This window comes from Dermochelys coriacea, chromosome 5 (assembly GCF_009764565.3).
Source record: "Dermochelys coriacea isolate rDerCor1 chromosome 5, rDerCor1.pri.v4, whole genome shotgun sequence".
Classification (NCBI taxonomy): domain Eukaryota; kingdom Metazoa; phylum Chordata; order Testudines; family Dermochelyidae; genus Dermochelys; species Dermochelys coriacea.
Window position 1 is genome coordinate 51,935,825 of NC_050072.1, and position 17,422 is coordinate 51,953,246.

The window sequence follows — 17,422 nt, forward strand, 5'->3', positions numbered from 1 at the left end:
CGCTGAGGTGGAGTACCAGCAGTGCTGTAGCTGCAGAGTCAGACGCTCTACGTGCCTTGCCGGTGTGGACGGATAGTGAGCTAGTGTGCTTGGGGCTCCTTTATTGCGCTGTAACTTGCAAGTGTAGCCATGCCCTAAGACTAACAAGTTTGTTTACGTTTACGGAAGATAAAGCTGCTGGCTTATTTACATCACCTGAAATTGAGAACAGGCATTCGCATGGCACTTTTCTAGATGGCGTTGCGAGATATTTACATGACAGATATGCTAAACATTTGTATGCCCCTTTATGCTTCGGCCACCATTCAGAGGACATGCTTCTATGCAGATGACACTCGTTAAAAAAAAAATGCATTAATTAAATTTTGACTGAACTCATTGGGGGAGAATAATGTGTCTCCTGTTTTATTTGCATTCTGCCATGTATTTCATGTTATAGCAGTCTCAGATGACCCAGCACGTAGTTCGTTTTAAGAACACTTTCACTGCAGATTTGAAAAAGCACAAGGAAGGCACCAATGTGAGATTTCTAAAGATAGCTACAGCACTCGACCCAAGGTTTAAGAATCGGAAGTGCTTTCCAAAATCTCAGAGGGATGAGATGTGGCGCATGCTTTCAGAAGTCTGAAAAGAGCAACACTCTGATGCAGAAACTACAGAACGTAAACCACCAAAAAAAAAATCAGCCTTCTGCTGGTGGCATCTGACACAAATGATGAAAGTGAACATGTGTTGGTCTGCACTGCTTAGGATCGTTATTGAGCAGAACTCATCATCAACGTGGATGCATGTCCTCTGGAATGGTGGTTGAAACATGAAGGGACACGTGAATCTTTAGCGCATCTGGCACGTAAATATCTTGCGACGTGGGCTACAACAGTACTATGCGAATGCTTGTTCTCACTTTCAGGTGACACTATAAACAAGAAGCGGGCAGCATTATCTCCTGCAAATGTAGACAAACAAGTTTGTCTGAGTGACTGGCTGAGCAAGAAGTAGTACTTACTGGACTTGTCAGCTCTAAAGTTTTTTACATGGTTTTATTTTTGAATGCAGTTTTTTTTTGTTTTTTGTTTTTTTTTTTTTACATCTACATTTGTAAGTTCAACTTTCATGATAGAGATTGCATTACAGTACTTGTATGAGGTGAAATGAAAAATACTATTTCTTTTGCTTTTTACAGCACAAATTTGTAATCAAAATAAATATCAAGTGGCCACTGTACATTTTGTATTCTGTGTTGTAGTTGAAATCAATGTATTTGAAAATGTAGAAAACATCCAAAAATATTTAAATAAATGGAATTCTATTATAGTTTAACAGTAATTAACACATTTATTTTTTTAAATCACTTGACAGCCTTAGTCTTAACATAGTTTTTATTAAATTGAACTTTAATCTTAAACAGGTTTATTTTTTAAAATAAATTATTATAATTGAATAACAATAAAAATCCAGGTTAAATAAAAAAAATTTGATTAGTTTAAAAAAATTATTCAACTTTTTTTTTTATCCACCCTGCTTTCTGGAAAGACGTTGGGCAGCTGTTCAGTTTTTATGTTGAAGTTGTACACGAGACCCCATTTAAACAGAAACCATGTGGATAAGAGTCTGTGCAGTGTACTGTGTCTCCACTGAAACTTTAAAATTATGTTGTTTAAATGTTACGTTATGACTCCAATTCTTCTGCATAGCATTAAGGTAATTGTTTTTGGCTATGAGTATTTCTATCTTAAAGTTCTGAAGTCGGTCTTTATTAACATGTTGACAGTAAAAGATCCCATTTTATTTTATTTTTTTTAAATGATCAGATAAAAAATTGCTTCTGTCTTTAAAAACTAACCTGGTTCTGCCAGGAGTCGCTTAATGCCCCAGTGTACCATGTTAGAATTGAAAATAATCTGTCTTTTCAATGTTCAAACTGAATAGAAAGGTGAGGGTGTATTTTTGGAGGTGGAGGTAGGGGTGGTTGTATTTTGTATGGTGCACTCACATGCTGTATTTTTATGGTGCTGGCATAGGGAGGAAGACAGTCTCTTGATTGATCCTGCTGGGAGTGGGAAAGTCTAGAGCCTTTCTCTCCCTTCCTGCCCTGCCTTATCATACCAACACTTTTTTTTCTTTATAATTAAAAAGATGTTTTTATTACTTGCATTGAAGTTTTGTCCCATTGTGCCAACTGTTTTACAAAGATGTGGTCTTTTCCAAAGAGCTTATAGTTCAAGAAAGCAAGAGAGCTGGAGAGATGGCAGGAGAGGGATACAACTTGATATATTCAATTATTGTATAAATTTGCAAATTTAAAATTTAAGGAAGCCAGTTATCCTCATCTGCTCACAAAATAACAAGCCCTTAGAAAACTCAACACCAAAAAATTATTTTCTATGTGCGTATTCCTAGTACCAGTGCTTAAAACAAATGGCACTTCTGTCACAACCCAGTGCACACTGGGAAACTGCTAATTCCAGGAGAGCTGCATCGATGAAATGGAAAAAGAAGGGAGGAGTGAATGCTTGGGCTGATGGTGTGGGATTTTGGTTTTACTTTAGTCATATGGAAAAACTGATATCCTTTTTGTGCTGCTTTGTATCGCCACACCCTGTCAGCTTTACATAATTCACTGAGGGGTCAACATAGACGTGACACCTAGAGTAGGAGTGAGCATTACTATTAAATGTTGGAGTAAGCTGCTATTAGTAAATCATGTGAAGATAACTGTCTGCATATATTTCAGGTCCAAATTATGGCAAATTACAGTATTGCAAAATAAAGTCATACTGGTAACTCTGCCCAATTGTTCATGGTCTACATGGCTATTAATGTAATCCTTGATGGTGTTGTGTCTACTGACTGTGTCATACTCTAAAATAGTAGATGCTCCATTTTTAGGTATGAATTACTATAGAACAGGTAAATATCAGACTAAATATTATACTAATTATTTTAGACTCAGACATATTTACCTGTTCTGTAACAGAGACCAATATGTATTAAAGATGCAAAAGTGCTGTAATTTTCAGAGATGTGGCTTGCTTTCTGTTTTAGGAAAATATCCCCTAAAATGGTCAATGACTATATACTCTCTTTGCTGGCTGATTTTACATTCGAAACACTAATATAGGAGAATACTAGTGTTGTTCAGGGACAGTGAATAACAAATCTAATCAACAGTCTGTTTTGTTTCTCATAGGTTGCAAGTCCAGCAGATGACATCTGTGTAACTGATATAAAACCAAAGGATGAAACTCCAGTTACTGCAGGAACTGAGAAATTCCATTGTTCCTTACATGTTGCTCCAGATGATAAGTTGCCCACTGCAGTGCAAACTGAGATGTTGCATAGTCTTGACTTTCTAATTCCAGCTGCTGATGAATTACCTTTTATTACAAAAGTTGAGAAGTCTCCCAGCCTTGGAACAGTTAACCAAACTAATGATGATTCGCCTGTTAGTCCTTCAGACTACAGAATGCTATGTGGTATTGAAAACTGCGTTAGCAAAGCGTTCAGCCTTATTCCTGATGATGATGGACTGCCACCGCTATTACTTGCAACTGGAGAAAAAGGAAAAGGTAAAATTTGGATTGGGGAATATTAATATTTACTGGATGCAAGCTTTGTAAAAATATATGGATCTTTGTGTATACACTGTGACATTCCAGAAGCCAAAATAACATTGTTTTAAAATGCACATTATTTTGGATCCAGCTTGATAGCTGAACTTGCACTTATATGAACTTGTATATTATGAAAAAAAAGATGAGCATAACCACAACAGTATCAATTAGTATTTGAGCCCAAGTAAGTTTGCGTATGAAGTATAGTACTGGTGCACAAGCTGCAGACCACATGTGGTGTTGAGGAGTTTATTAGTATTACTTAGCAAGAACACTTCCACTCTGTTGAACTCCAGTCTCATTATTCAGGTTCTTTTATTTGGCACACAGCAAAGTTACCCTGATATGATGAGACTCAAGCATAGGGAGTGGGTATAGGGCATACCGCGCATCCAAAGTTACACAGCAGACCTCTTCCTTTATATAATATAATTATTTACACATTACATTTACATTAATATTTTGGGATTGGACCAAGCCAATCCCTGTATAGCATGCAAAGTTCATGCACGACTTACTCTATCTCACCTTATGTTCCAGGCTTATCTTGTCCATAAATGGTTTCCTGGATGTTGCCCTTTATCTTAGCTAGTACAGACATTCTGTTTCCAGACCGCTGATCCATTTACCTCTCTAATCCTATCTCTCAAGAAATGAGGCTTCACCCATATTTAATCACTCATGTCAAGCCAGGCCTACATTTAGCAAGCTAATTGTGGCCCTGAAGCTCCTGGCAAGATACCCATATGTTTCATAGATTCATAGATATTAAGGTCAGAAGGGACCATTATGATCATGTAGTCTGACCTCCTGCACAATGTAGGCCACAGAATCTCACCCACCCACTCCTGCGATAAACCTCTCACCTATGACTGAGCTATTGAAGTCCTCAAATCATGGTTTAAAGACTTTAAGGAGCAGAGAATCCTCCAGCAAGTGACCTGTGCCCCATGCTACAGAGGAAGGCGAAAAACCTCCAGGGCCTCTTCCAATCTGCCCTGGAGGAAAATTCCTTCCCGACCCCAAATATGGCGATTATCTGAACCCTGAGCATATGGGCAAGATTCACCAGCCAGATATCCAGGAAAGAATTCTCTGTAGTAACTCAGATCCCACCCCATCTAACATCCCATCACAGGCCATTGGGTCTATTTACCATGAATATTTAAATTTCAATTAATTGCCAAAATCATGATATCCCATCATACCATCTCCTCCATAAACTTATCGAGTTTAATCTTAATGTTCTTGGGTGCTGTATGTTATACATGACTTCAGAACATACTACTGTCTTTGCTTATGTGATATGGTCTAGTCATCTTTAAACAAAAGTGATGTCACTATTCATTGGCTGCTATATGTCTGCCTTAGGTTCAAGAAAATGTGTTTTTAGCAGTTTCTTTAAGTAGAAAGATGGAAGTTTCAAGTACCATATTTCATACGTTGTAGTTTGTAATGTTTTTTATAGATAGAGAAGAAATGGATATTGACTGGTATATGGAATTAATCCAGATGTTATCTTATTTAGATCCTCTGGTGGAAGAACACCCATCTCATCGGCAGGTCACCTTGCTTCTTGCAGAAGGAGGCCCTAATCCATTAACATTTATCCTAAATGCAAACCTCCTTGTGAATGTCAAGTTAGTATCTTGTAAGTAGGTAATGAACACTGTTTCCCTTTATTTACATACGTTCCATGGTTCATTATGTTTGAAATGTGTAAACACTAAATTCACTGATCTTGGTGGCTGAGCAGATAAAATTCAAACATTTTCACACTTGTGAGATATATGCTGCCTTATTTTAACCAATCTGTAAATTTAAGGTTTTTCAAGTAATTTTTTCAGTGTGCTTTTAACCCCTTTTGTAATTTATTTATGTGCCTACCTTGGTTGTAGGACAAGTGCAGGGCTGTATTCACCGTAATATCTTTCATTAGGTAGGAATAAGAATACTTTTACAAGAATGTTTTCCCAGAAGTGTGTGCTGCATTTTTGATGCATACTGTACACAGATTTCATGCTTTATTTGTGTAAGGTGCTGTCTAATACGGATTTTTTTTATCTGTAGGTTTGTATAAAGCTTTGGAGACCCTGCTGGGTAAATAATCAAAGGATACTTCCGTTCATTTTACAGTAACTTCAGATATCTGTTTAAAAGATTTGGGAGTTGTGATGGATAGTCAGGTGAACATGAGCTTCTAGTGTGGTGCTGTGGCCAAAAGAGCTAATGTGAACCTGGGCATCTTGAGTAGGAGTGGAGAGGTTATTTTACATGTGTATTTGGAGCTGGTGTAACTGTTGCTGGAATATTCCTCAGTTCCAGTATCCACAATTCAAGAACGATGCTAACTTGGAGAGGGATCAGAGAAGAGCCACAAGAATGATTAAGGGATTAGAAAGCGTGCCTTACAGTGACTCTCGAGGAGCTCAATTTATTTAGCTTCACAAAGAGAAAGTTCAGGGGTGACTTAAAATACAGTCTGTAAATACCTATGTACAAAACAAATTTTTAATAATATAGGCTTTCCAATCTAGCATAAGAAGATATAACATGATCCAATGGCTGGAAATTGAAGCTAGACAAATTCAGACTGGAAGTAAGGCAATTTTTAACAGTAAGGGTAATAAACTATTGGAACAACTTACCAAGGGTTGTGGTGGATTCTTTATCACTGACTATTTTTAAATCCAGAATGTATGTTTTTCTAAGAGAGATGCTCTAGGAATTATTTTGGGGAAGTTCTATGGCCTGTGTTACACAGGAGGTCAGACTAGATGATCACAACTGTCCCTTCTGGCCTTGTTATTAAAATGACTGAGTTCTTGATGCCTTTTCATTAGTCACTTAAACAGAAATAAGTGACTATATAGGTGGCACCTGCATGTGCTGCAAACATGCAACATACTTGTTTATGCAAGAGACTATGATAAATGAAGGTGTATTACTTGTTTCGCTCAAAGATACAAGCCTGTGCCTGGGGTTCCATAGTAAAGTTTGCCTTTGCAATTAAAACTTTCTTTAATCAGCACCTTGATTCCGTGAGGTCCTTCAAAACCTGTATCCTATCAGATTTTTCTTGATGCCCATTAATGAACTATCTTCTCCAGTGTTTCTCATTTATGGTGTTTTCCCCCTGGGTCTCCAGACAATATGGCCTGAGAAGAATGTCCCTATGAGAGTTACTCTCTCTCCTGTGCAGTGGGTTATCTAGTGCTTTCTGAAATTTCAGTTTTAAAAAGAAAAACATTGTAGACAGCAATATTGCAGTGGTAGGAGTAAAGCTACAGAGGACCACAGATTATTAATTCCAAATTCTGATATCTTTGATTCCAAGACTGAGTATCATATAGCTGAATTTAAAAAAAATATTTTTTCTTATCACTAAGATTCTTCAGAAAAGTGCTGGTACTTCTCAACAAATGGATTACATGGCTTGGGTCAGGCAGAAATTATCATTATGTTGCTATGTTTGCCAAATGAAGATGCCGTTCCTAAAGAAATCTTCACATTGTTTGTTGACATATATAAGGATGCAGTGAAAGGTATGGAGTTTTAATTTGTAGCTTTAAGATTAGTGTTTTATTGCTGACTTCAACACAAACCAGGAAATAAATGTTTTTGAATTCTTAGAGGGTTCCTGCTAATTTTGTTTGAAAGTTCTCAGTGCTCATAACTATTTCCTCAGATTCTGTCAAAGTGATGCAGGGAATTTTGTACAGGGATGCGTCCTTTTTTTCGTATTAGTTCTCCTATAAACTGCCTCATTGCATTTTTGTCTTAACCTCTTTTTTTAATCTACTACTTTGGTATGATGGGTCGTAGGTATAAATCCTTTGAGCCCTAGTTCTAGAAGACAAGTGTTATACTGAATAGAGTTAAGCACGTGCTTAAATGTTTTCTTGAATTGGAGCTTAATTTGCAAAAGTTAACTAATTGTATGTACATAGACTTGCCCAACAGAATTTTTGTTAAGTGTTAATTGTTTTGTAAATTAGTTTTATTAAAAAGATCAGTCTGAGTTGAAAAAAGTGTTTTGAAACTGGGTTCTATTGACTTAAAAATGATAGAATAAAATGCAATATCATGTCAATAGTACTAAAAGTCTGAGACAATATTTTTAGCACATTTGGCTTCTAAAAACAGCATTTTTTTAATGTGGAAGTACTTCAATAATGAATTGTACAAAACTATAAAGGTCTGTATCCTGTTATCCTGAAAAGCTGCAATATTCAATCTGCTACTTTAAAAATACACAAGGGAGATAGTGTTCACATAGTAATGGGTGGATTTCTTCCACGTACCAACATGTATAAGAATGCATACTTAACACGTTTGTTTTTTATGGTGAAGATTTTAACTCCCCCCCTCTCTCTTTCTTCCCCCCCCTTCTTTCTTTTTCTCTCTTTCTCCAGGAAAATACATAGGAAACTTGGAAAATTTTACCTTTACTGAAAGCTTCCTTGGTAGCAAGGATCATGGAGGATTCCTGTTTGTTGTACCAACTTTTCAGAAACTTGACAGTCTCCTGTTACCAAATAATCCTTTTCTTTGTGGCATTCTCATTCAAAAACTGGAAATACCATGGGCAAAGGTTTTTCCAATTCGCTTAATGTTGAGATTGGGAGCAGAATACGGGGGTGAGTTTTAACACTAAGTATGCATGTTAAGGCCCAATCCTGTAAAGACGTATGCACATGTTTAACTTTATGCACTGTGAATGCCATTGCCTTCAAAAATTAAATACAAGTGTGATTCTTCAAAGGCTTGGGCCTTAAATTTGTACTTTGTACATCAAGCCTGTTTGTTTAAAAAAAAAAAAAAAAAAAAAAGCTTTGTAAACACTGTGATTCAAATTCTGTGCTGCTGGACACCTCTTGAAACACTATCAACTTAGTCTGGGTAGATGTGTGTAAATGGTAGGATTTGACCATAAAATACTGATTCTTCAAATTTTGTTTCAGGAGAAACATAAACTTTGCTAAACCAGCCTATGATACGGAATCTGAGTGTGCTGACAAAAGAGCTTAGATTGTGGATATGTACAACAATATATTGAATCCTTTTTGAATGATCAGATTTAATATTTGTGAAGTGTTCTGAAAACAGAGCTTTATGATCTTATTAATTTAAACGTAATAGTAGTGTCTCATACATTATGGATTAAATTCCTCAGCTCCATATCAGTCATTAGTAATCAAGTTTCTCCATAAGGGGAAAAAAATTTCAGTGTCAATTATTCCATGAAAATATGGCTTCTGAATGTTCAAAATGGGGTAGAAGGAGCCAAGTACACAAATCCCACTGATGATTAGTTGTGTGTTTAGTTGCTCTCAAACATGTGGAAATTTATTGACCACCTTTCTCACAGTCTAAGTGGGGAATGGAATTCACCCCAGTTTACAGGCTGGCTGTTGCCACTGCAATGCAATTCTTCTGTGGCACTCTTCCTGCTTTTAGGGGCTGCTGTTCTTTCACATTTGCTATGCAGACATCTTGTGCTGCTGAATCAGAGTAAGCACAGACATTGTCTGTTTTCTGATGCCATTTCCCTGCAATGAATGCTGAAGTCTGTCATTTTACAGAAGGTAAAGAATCTGCATCTGACTTTTTTTTTTTTTAAAAAAAGTCACATTTTAATTGTGTTAGATTATTTTGTTTTGGTCTTTATGTGTAACAGTGTTCTTTTCTTCCTCTGAAAGCATACCCAACTCCTGTAACAAGCATCAGACACCGAAAGCCTCTCTTTGGGGAGATAGGACACACAATCATGAATTTACTTGTTGTGAGTAAACCATGTTTTACATAATTTTCCTTACCCTCCTAATTATACTTCAGATGAATGTGAAGTTACCCTCACAATTTGAAGTTGAACTATTTGTCTTTTAGAGAAAAATGTTCTAACACAGTGTAATTTAGGTGTGAAGTGAACATTAGACTTCAGTCTAGTCACACAATGAAATGCTCTATTAGAATAGTATTAAGTTGTGCCTTTCAGATTAGTTATTGATATTGAAATATACTAATATAACTTCAGCTTATTCATTTAAAATAAGTAGTTAATATTATCAGTTTTTTCCAGTAAGAAAGCTTTAGGCAATGATCTGGTGACTGACTCTGCTAACATCTAGGAGACTTAGGTTTGTGAGTGATCATAAAATTTTGCTCTTCAGGCTGTTGCAGCAGTAATGTGACATGATCCTAATTTAATTGCTTGCTACAGCATGCTGCCTTGATATATGATTTGTTGCAAACAGCTCATCTGCACATTTTTAGAGAAATGTAAACAAGCTGGAGACTACAAACTACTTAAGAGTATGAGCATTCTCTAGTAAGGCCATACTTGAACTTGATCATAATTAAATCTTTTGTCCTCTGTAACAACACCTAACACTGGACTTTTATCCATTATGACTTTTTATCCAAACTAGATCTTGCAGGGTTAAAACTATTTAGAGTGCATGTCCAGAAAGGACAACAACCTTTTCAGTTGAATGGTGATAACTATTGCTGGCAAGATTTTTGTGTAGACCATAATCTCTGTAGTTCAGATTGATGCTGGTTTGACCCTCTCTTTAACATAACCAAATTGGTTCAATTTGAAGCATGTTAAATTTCAGTTTCTTAGCCCAGGGTAGAATTTTTCTGGAAAGCTGAAATAAGAACAAGTGTTTTGGGCAAAGTTCCCTTTATAGAAATCTTTGTTACCCCTTTTTTGGTTTGTTACAAATACTAGCTTTGTTTTAATCTGTTGGTTTTGACAAAATCTGGAGCCACTGACTAGCATGTTGAGATAATTAGATTACTTACTTTCTGATACACTGCTCAATAGTTCCTATCCGGCAAGTCACTTAGCATGTTTCCCTCTCTGTAAAATGGAAATAAGAAGAATGCTTGCCTCTCAAGAGCGCCCTGAGGACAAAAAAAAGTTGTTAGAATTACAAAGTACTTCATTTAAACAGTGTTAAAAAAAAATAAAAAAATTTTTTTTAGAAATGATGGTATATCAGTGGTTAAAACTTTATGCTGCTTAAACGGTCAGTTAATAAAGTATTTTGTTTGTTTCAGGACCTTAGAAATTATCAATATACCTTGCATACCATAGATAATTTATTTATTCATATGGAAATGGGTAAAAGCTGCATTAAAATCCCTCTGAGGAGATATGATGAAGTGAGTATAATTTCATATATCATACTAACTTATTCAGGAAATCTAATCCTTCCATTCTCCTCCTATAATACCTCTGAAATCTTAAAGATGAGACGTTGACAAGAACACTGTGGGCCAATTTGAGTAGAAGCTGGAAAATGCAAAACACCCTATTATAGGGTATTGTCTTTTCCAAATCTGAGAGGCCTATAATTGCTTTTGTTCACTATTCAGTGTACTAATTTTTCAATTCTTAAACTTGTATATCTAACAAAAAAAAAACACCAAACACCTTTTCCCTACGGACTGACTCCCTGCTTTGGTGCTAATAGGTGAGCGATATTGCCTAGGTCATGCTGGGATATTAAGCAGGAAGATTGGTGATTAGTATAGGTGCTAATTGGTAATAGAAATGAGGAGGAAAAAGATTTCACTGAAATTTCTTCCAAGGATGTTTAGGCCTTCAGCTTCTTCTACTGTGAAGTTTTGTTCTAGTTTAAAAGGCTTTACAAAAGTGTAAAATTGAATATATAATCAAAATAGTACAAGGATTTTTTTTTTTTTTTTTTTTTGGCTAAAAGTTATTTCAGATCAGTTTTTGCAGATTTCGGTCTTCTCAGAATTCATACTGTGTTTTCACATTTCACAGTAGATCTGCTTGGAACTATGATAGAAACAAATAATAAACCCTTGTTCTGTTTTTAGGGACCCTATTAGGCTATGTTTCAGAGTAGCAGCCGTGTTAGTCTGTATTCGCAAAAAGAAAAGGAGTACTTGTGGCACCTTAGAGACTAACAAATTTATTAGAGCATAAGCTTTCGTGAGCTACAGCTCACTTCATCTCTGTTTTTTCCACCAAATGCATCCGATGAAGTGAGCTGTAGCTCACGAAAGCTTATGCTCTAATAAATTTGTTAGTCTATTAGGCTATGAAGCTTTAGGATCCGTCCAAGTTCTGCAAACTGGGTTTGCAGAACTTATAGGGTTGTCCTATAAATCAAAAATGAAGGTCTCTTGGGAGATCCTTAATATTTGGTAGTATACTTGGTCAGGGAGTACTCACTCAGATGGACTTTTCCAATCAGTAAAACTTTGAAGTTGTGGTTACAAGTTCATAGAAATTTACCCCAATAAGCAATTGCAAGTTCCATAAAAAATCAGTTCCAAAAAAGAGATTTTAAAATGTAAATTATACTTTAGCTTTTTAATAGAGAAAGCTAATGCTCACATATAGATAGTTATTTTCATAATACAGCATTTTACCTGAAAAATGCTACTAAGTTGTTACACAACCAGAGTCCACAGAGAATTCAACAAAACAGAGCAAGATTTTGTTGCAGAAATGTCAGTTTCTAAATGAACATTTTGTATTTGCAGGTAATGAAAGTAATACATTCTTCTAATGAGCATGTTATTAGCATTGGAGCCAGTTTTAGCACTGAAGCAGATTCTCACTTAGTTTGTGTACAGAGTGATGGAGTCTATCAGACACAAGCAAACAGTGCTACTGGCCACCCCAGGAGAGGTAAGTGGCTTATTATGTTTTTAGTGTTCTATCAAACCTCTGAAACTGGTATGTGCACTCTAATGTTTTAGGTGATTACAAGAAACAAAAGGTGTATATTCCTGTAGTTTGTGTGGGCAGATGATCCATTATAATTCCGAACGCCTTAACCACAATACGAAGCAGCTAAAGAATAATAAAAGCGTACATGACATCTATGTATGACATTCAGCGGTTAGCAAAAATACTTTAATTACATAAAGCATTGTTTGACAACCTCCACTTAACATTCCATTTACACTAAATTATTCAAATTTCACTCCAACTTTTGACCTCTTGTCCCTTTTCCAAAGCTTTTTGTATTTTATGACCACTCATACAGTTCTTGTATTAATTCAGCTTACATTTTGAAGGGGTGCTGTAGAATAGTTTCTGGTCCATTACTTTGACACTCTTAAAATTGCTATAAATTGCGGAATATTGTTCAGATTCTGGATGGCTACATATCTTTTACATCTGTCTAGTTACATCCAAGACTAGAGACTAATAGGAATTAACAGTAGTTAAATTCTTGTTTGTATAGTGCTTTGAAAACAATCAATGCCTAGCAAGCTCTCACAAGTAGTCTGTAGTGACAAGGGGAAGATTTAATTGTGAAGTAAATGGGTTTTTATAGGTTTTAGTGCCATTTAAAAATGGATTAATTATTTTACTTAATAGAATGTTCCAGAAATTAAAACCTAATTTTAGAGGTAACTTCATTTATAAGTGAGAAACAAATTTTAGGTACTACATATTTTCTGTTCTTTCACAGATTTCTTCTTTGGTTTCTGTGCCTATATGATTGCTAGCATCCTGTTAGGATGCTGCATATCTTCCTAAAACTCAAAAAGTTAGCAAAATCAATGCATTTTTCTAGTTCTGATTTCAAGGAGTGAATTCTCTTGATGCTAACAAGAGCCACATCAGCACATCTTCCTATAACTGAGTAACTTTTATGCGCACTTTCAGTCTAGCATAATATTTAGCACTTGATGTATAGTGCTTTACACTTTCAAAGTGACTGTTAACTCACTAAGTATAAAGATGGACAATCTGATGTTTTTACTTTTGTGTTTAGTTACAGGTGCAAGTTTTGTAGTATTCAATGGAGCCCTAAAAACATCTTCAGGATTTCTTGCTAAATCAAGTATAGTTGAAGGTATGAATTGCATCTTAAATGATTCCTTATTAAGAGGCAAAGAATTGCAGAACACAACTCTTCATAATACTGATGCGAGTAAGAGTCTGTCCCATTGTAAACCTAAGCTTTTTTTTAAGGTTTGTAACTTTAAAAAAAAAAAGTGTGCATAAATTATTATATGTAAATTCGCAGTTTGGGCCATATTTCGTTTTGAGGACGCTTTTATGATGTGGCTTTTTTGGACCTCTTGATTTAATGCCTGTCATTTTGTAAAGAATTTCAAAATGAGAAGCTTATAGGAGAATTTAATTCAGTTGTTTCTTGTATGCTTAAGTTTTTACCTCTACTTTTGTGTGACATTTTGTGGCTCATTGAGTTGTTCAAGCTTCATGAAATAAACTTTGACCAGATGGAACATCAGCTCCATTAGTCAACCTTTTTGTTCACCAAAAAAGCTTTGAAAATTGAACTAACAATTTTTCATATAGCATTTCACAATGTGATGAGGAAAAAAGTCAATATTCTACTCCCAGGCTTGTGAAATTGCGTTTCTTAAACAATTCAAGAAGATAAATTGACCAGCCAAGGTTCTATGAAAGTACTCTTCCCTTTTTGTTCTGTAAAGGAAAGTAGGAACTTTTACTGTTTCTTTTTTAGATGGACTAATGGTACAAATAACTCCAGAGACGATGGAAGGTTTACGTCAAGCTTTAAGGGACAAGAAGGACTTTAAAATTAAATGTGGCAAAATGGATGCAGAAGAATTAAAAGAATACGTAGATATTTGCTGGGTAGAGAGTGAAGAAAAAGTAAACCAAGGGTATGAATATTTGTTAATAAAACTGGGTGTGTGGTGGTTGGAATTTTCTCTTCCCACCTCTCTTGAAATGAAGGGTGGATATTTAAAGAATGGAAAGTATAGTATTGTAATTAAAACTAATATCTTGCTTTAAAGCTGACAAGGAAATAGTAGTGAAAACTGCCTGTGTGCCTCTAGATATCACTATGAGAACAACCTGTAATGGTCTTCTGAGATTTTAATAACTGCCTGGTTTGGGAGTGGTGAGAAGAGGGTCTTCTTTATGGTGTTGCCTGTTTTTAGCCACAGTCCATCTGTCTGACGAGGACTGGTTAGCTCCCTTCAGAGTTCAACAATGTCATTCATTAGATAGAGGGGGCTACTCAGTGAGGGCTGCAAGATTTACCTCCCCACCCCCGTGGCTGTGAATGTCAGGGCACTATCACTCCTATAACATATGAGTTGGTTTAAGACCATGGTTTTCAACCTCTTTTCATTTTCAGATTCCTACAAAATTTCAAATGGACGTGTGGACCCCTTGGAAATCCTAGACCTCCGTGTCTGTGAACCACGGGTTGAAAACCACTGGTTTAAGAGTTTCATTTTAGGTGGCTTAGAGAATCTGTTGTTATAGTTAGGGCCCTACCAGTTTCATGGCCGTGAAAAACATGTCACGGACTGTGAAATCAGCCCTTCCCCGTGAAATCTGATGTCCCCTTGTTCCTAGGAGTGCCCCAGTAAAGGCTGGGCAGAGGAGGGTCAAGACTTATCCATCTCCTGCACAGCTGCTTGGAGGGCGTGGTGGGTTGAATCAGACCCACCTTCACCTCCGGAGGAACCTCATGCAGCTGCAAGAAGCTCTGCAGTTGCTGCCTTCAGAGTCCAGAGTAATATTTTACTCTTTGAAGTTTGATTTAACTTAAAGCAATGGGTTTTTAAGTTGAACAGTTTATTTTTAGATGAAAGAATGCTCTGATTCAATTTGAATTTATTATACACTTTTATTTTATAGAGTTGTAAGCCCAGTAGATGGAAAGTCAATGGAAAGAATTCAAAGTGAAAGAATACTACAGGGAGATTTTGACACTGAGGAAAAACTTATGAAGTGTACTGAAGTAAGTAAATGAATACTAATAAATAGTTTGTTTATATGTTAAAATATCAGATTTATTTATACCAATTGCTATTCTAAATAGCATTAATAATGCTGATGAAGGGAAGGTGCTACCACAGAAACTAGTTCACTTTTCTATGTTCACTGTTCTTGCAGTTCTCTCTGACTTTCGTATCAAATATCTGGATAGGAGTGATTTTATTTTTTAAATAGGGGTGATACATTTTCCTTTTTTAAAACTTTTGATGCAATTATGCAACTTCTAATCCAGTTATTCTTATGGCTGCTTGTTAATTCACTGAGTGTTTTAACTGTGAGGATAATTTCCAACAGTACCAACACAGTATTTGCTGTTTGGGGACTTCTTGTCTCTACCTAATTTTGGAAAGCACCTAGCACATTTAGGCACTATCATATATAATAAAAATGGATAATTATATCAGAACTGCTTTGCTACTGATAAACTACCCAATTCCAAAGTTGAAAGTCTTTTGCCAATAAAAAAGTATCGGTAATTTTACTGCATCTTAAGCAGTGATATTGCATCTTGAGCCATTTTGACAACTTTGAAATTCTTACCAAAAAAGCCACTAATCATGTTGTGTCCTTACTATACTTTCAGGTGTTCTATATCCTAAAAGACCATGAGCTATCCAGTGCAACACCCCATCAGTTTGCAAAAGAGATTGCTGTAGCTTGCAGTGCTGCTCTTTGCCCACATCTCAAAACGCTGAAAAATAATGGAATGAATAAGATAGGTCTCAGAGTCTCCATTGATACCGATATGGTAATTTTTGTTAATTTCAGATATATAACATTATTATTTAATATCACCACCTGTAACGATGCTGCCTTTGGTGGGACACTTCTGAGAGTATCAATTCAGGACAAATTGTTTAGAGCAGGGCAGTTACAGCCCAAGGCTGGGGTTTCTCCACTTCTAAGGCACACCAAACCAGCCAGACAGAGAGGATTTTGGTTTTACCCCACTGGCTAACCAGAAGTCACACAAGCAATTCCCTTAGACACTCCAGTTTCCCAGTATCGCCACCAGTGCCACTTGTTATGGGTACAAATGGTTATGAAAACCAATATCCCAGTAAAAGAGAGAAGTTTTTCCCGATCCCAAAGGACTAAGCCTCAGACCCAGGTCAGTATACAAATCAGATCTTGCCCACAAATCATGCTGTTGCCAGTTCTTTAGAATTTTAAAATCTAAAAGTATATTCATAAAAGGAAAAAGATATAGATGACAGCTAGAATTGGTTAAATGGAATCAATTACATACAGTAATGGCAAAGTTCTTGGTTCAGGCTTGTAGTGGTGACAGAATAAACTGCAGGTTCAAAACAAGTCTCTGGAGTACATTCACAGCTGGGTTGGGTCATTCAGTCCTTCATTCAGAGCTTGTTTGTAGCAAGGTTCTTCAGAGGTCAGAAGCAGAATGAAGACAAGATGGAGAGGTTTACAGGGCCTTTTATATTCTCTGCCCATGGAAGGACCCCTTTTGTTCTCACTGTGGAAAATCACAGCAGCAAGATGGAGTCTGGAGATACATGGGCAAGTCACATGTCCATGCATGACTCAGTTTGCAGGCTGACACCATTGTTTACATGTTAGATTGAATGTTCCCAGGAAACCTCAGATGTGGATTGGTGTCTCCCAAAGTTCATTGTCAGTTAAGTGTTTCTTGACTGGGCACTTACTGAGAATAGTCCTTTCTCAAGAAGCTGACCAAATGCTTCACTGAGACTACTTGGAATCAAATACATTTGAAGTACAAGTACATAGCCTGTAACTTCAAATATAAAATTATACACACATACAGCCAGCATAATTATAACCCCTTCATAGACACCTCACATGACAACCTTTTTACAATATTTGCTGCAAATATTATAACAGTGGTTGCAACAATACGGTCACAGTTTATCTCAATAAAGTCACACCACCTTAAAATAATGGTATTTAGGTATAACTTCTCTAGCTCTTTGCATTTGGCGAGGTGGGAAGATTTAAAAGTCCTTTACCAGCAGTGGATGTACCTGGAAAGAAT

General features: G+C 36.3%; 1 protein-coding gene across 5 annotated transcripts in view; it reads left to right on the forward strand.

The window, feature by feature from the left end:
* ZFYVE16 (zinc finger FYVE-type containing 16) overlaps nucleotides 1-17,422 on the forward strand; it is a 60,560-nt gene that overhangs the window by 37,018 nt on the left and 6,120 nt on the right. For 4 of the 5 annotated variants that reach the window (XM_038403071.2, XM_043514943.1, XM_043514944.1 and 1 more), the window contains 11 exons: nucleotides 3,191-3,569; nucleotides 5,143-5,265; nucleotides 7,004-7,159; nucleotides 8,030-8,254; nucleotides 9,317-9,399; nucleotides 10,683-10,787; nucleotides 12,144-12,291; nucleotides 13,391-13,471; nucleotides 14,111-14,273; nucleotides 15,265-15,367; nucleotides 15,989-16,153. In XM_038403071.2, the coding sequence (XP_038258999.1) occupies nucleotides 3,191-3,569; nucleotides 5,143-5,265; nucleotides 7,004-7,159; nucleotides 8,030-8,254; nucleotides 9,317-9,399; nucleotides 10,683-10,787; nucleotides 12,144-12,291; nucleotides 13,391-13,471; nucleotides 14,111-14,273; nucleotides 15,265-15,367; nucleotides 15,989-16,153 (1,731 nt within the window). The remainder of the gene's footprint in view (nucleotides 1-3,190; nucleotides 3,570-5,142; nucleotides 5,266-7,003; nucleotides 7,160-8,029; nucleotides 8,255-9,316; nucleotides 9,400-10,682; nucleotides 10,788-12,143; nucleotides 12,292-13,390; nucleotides 13,472-14,110; nucleotides 14,274-15,264; nucleotides 15,368-15,988; nucleotides 16,154-17,422) is intronic. The other variant, XM_043514945.1, reaches the window with a different exon arrangement.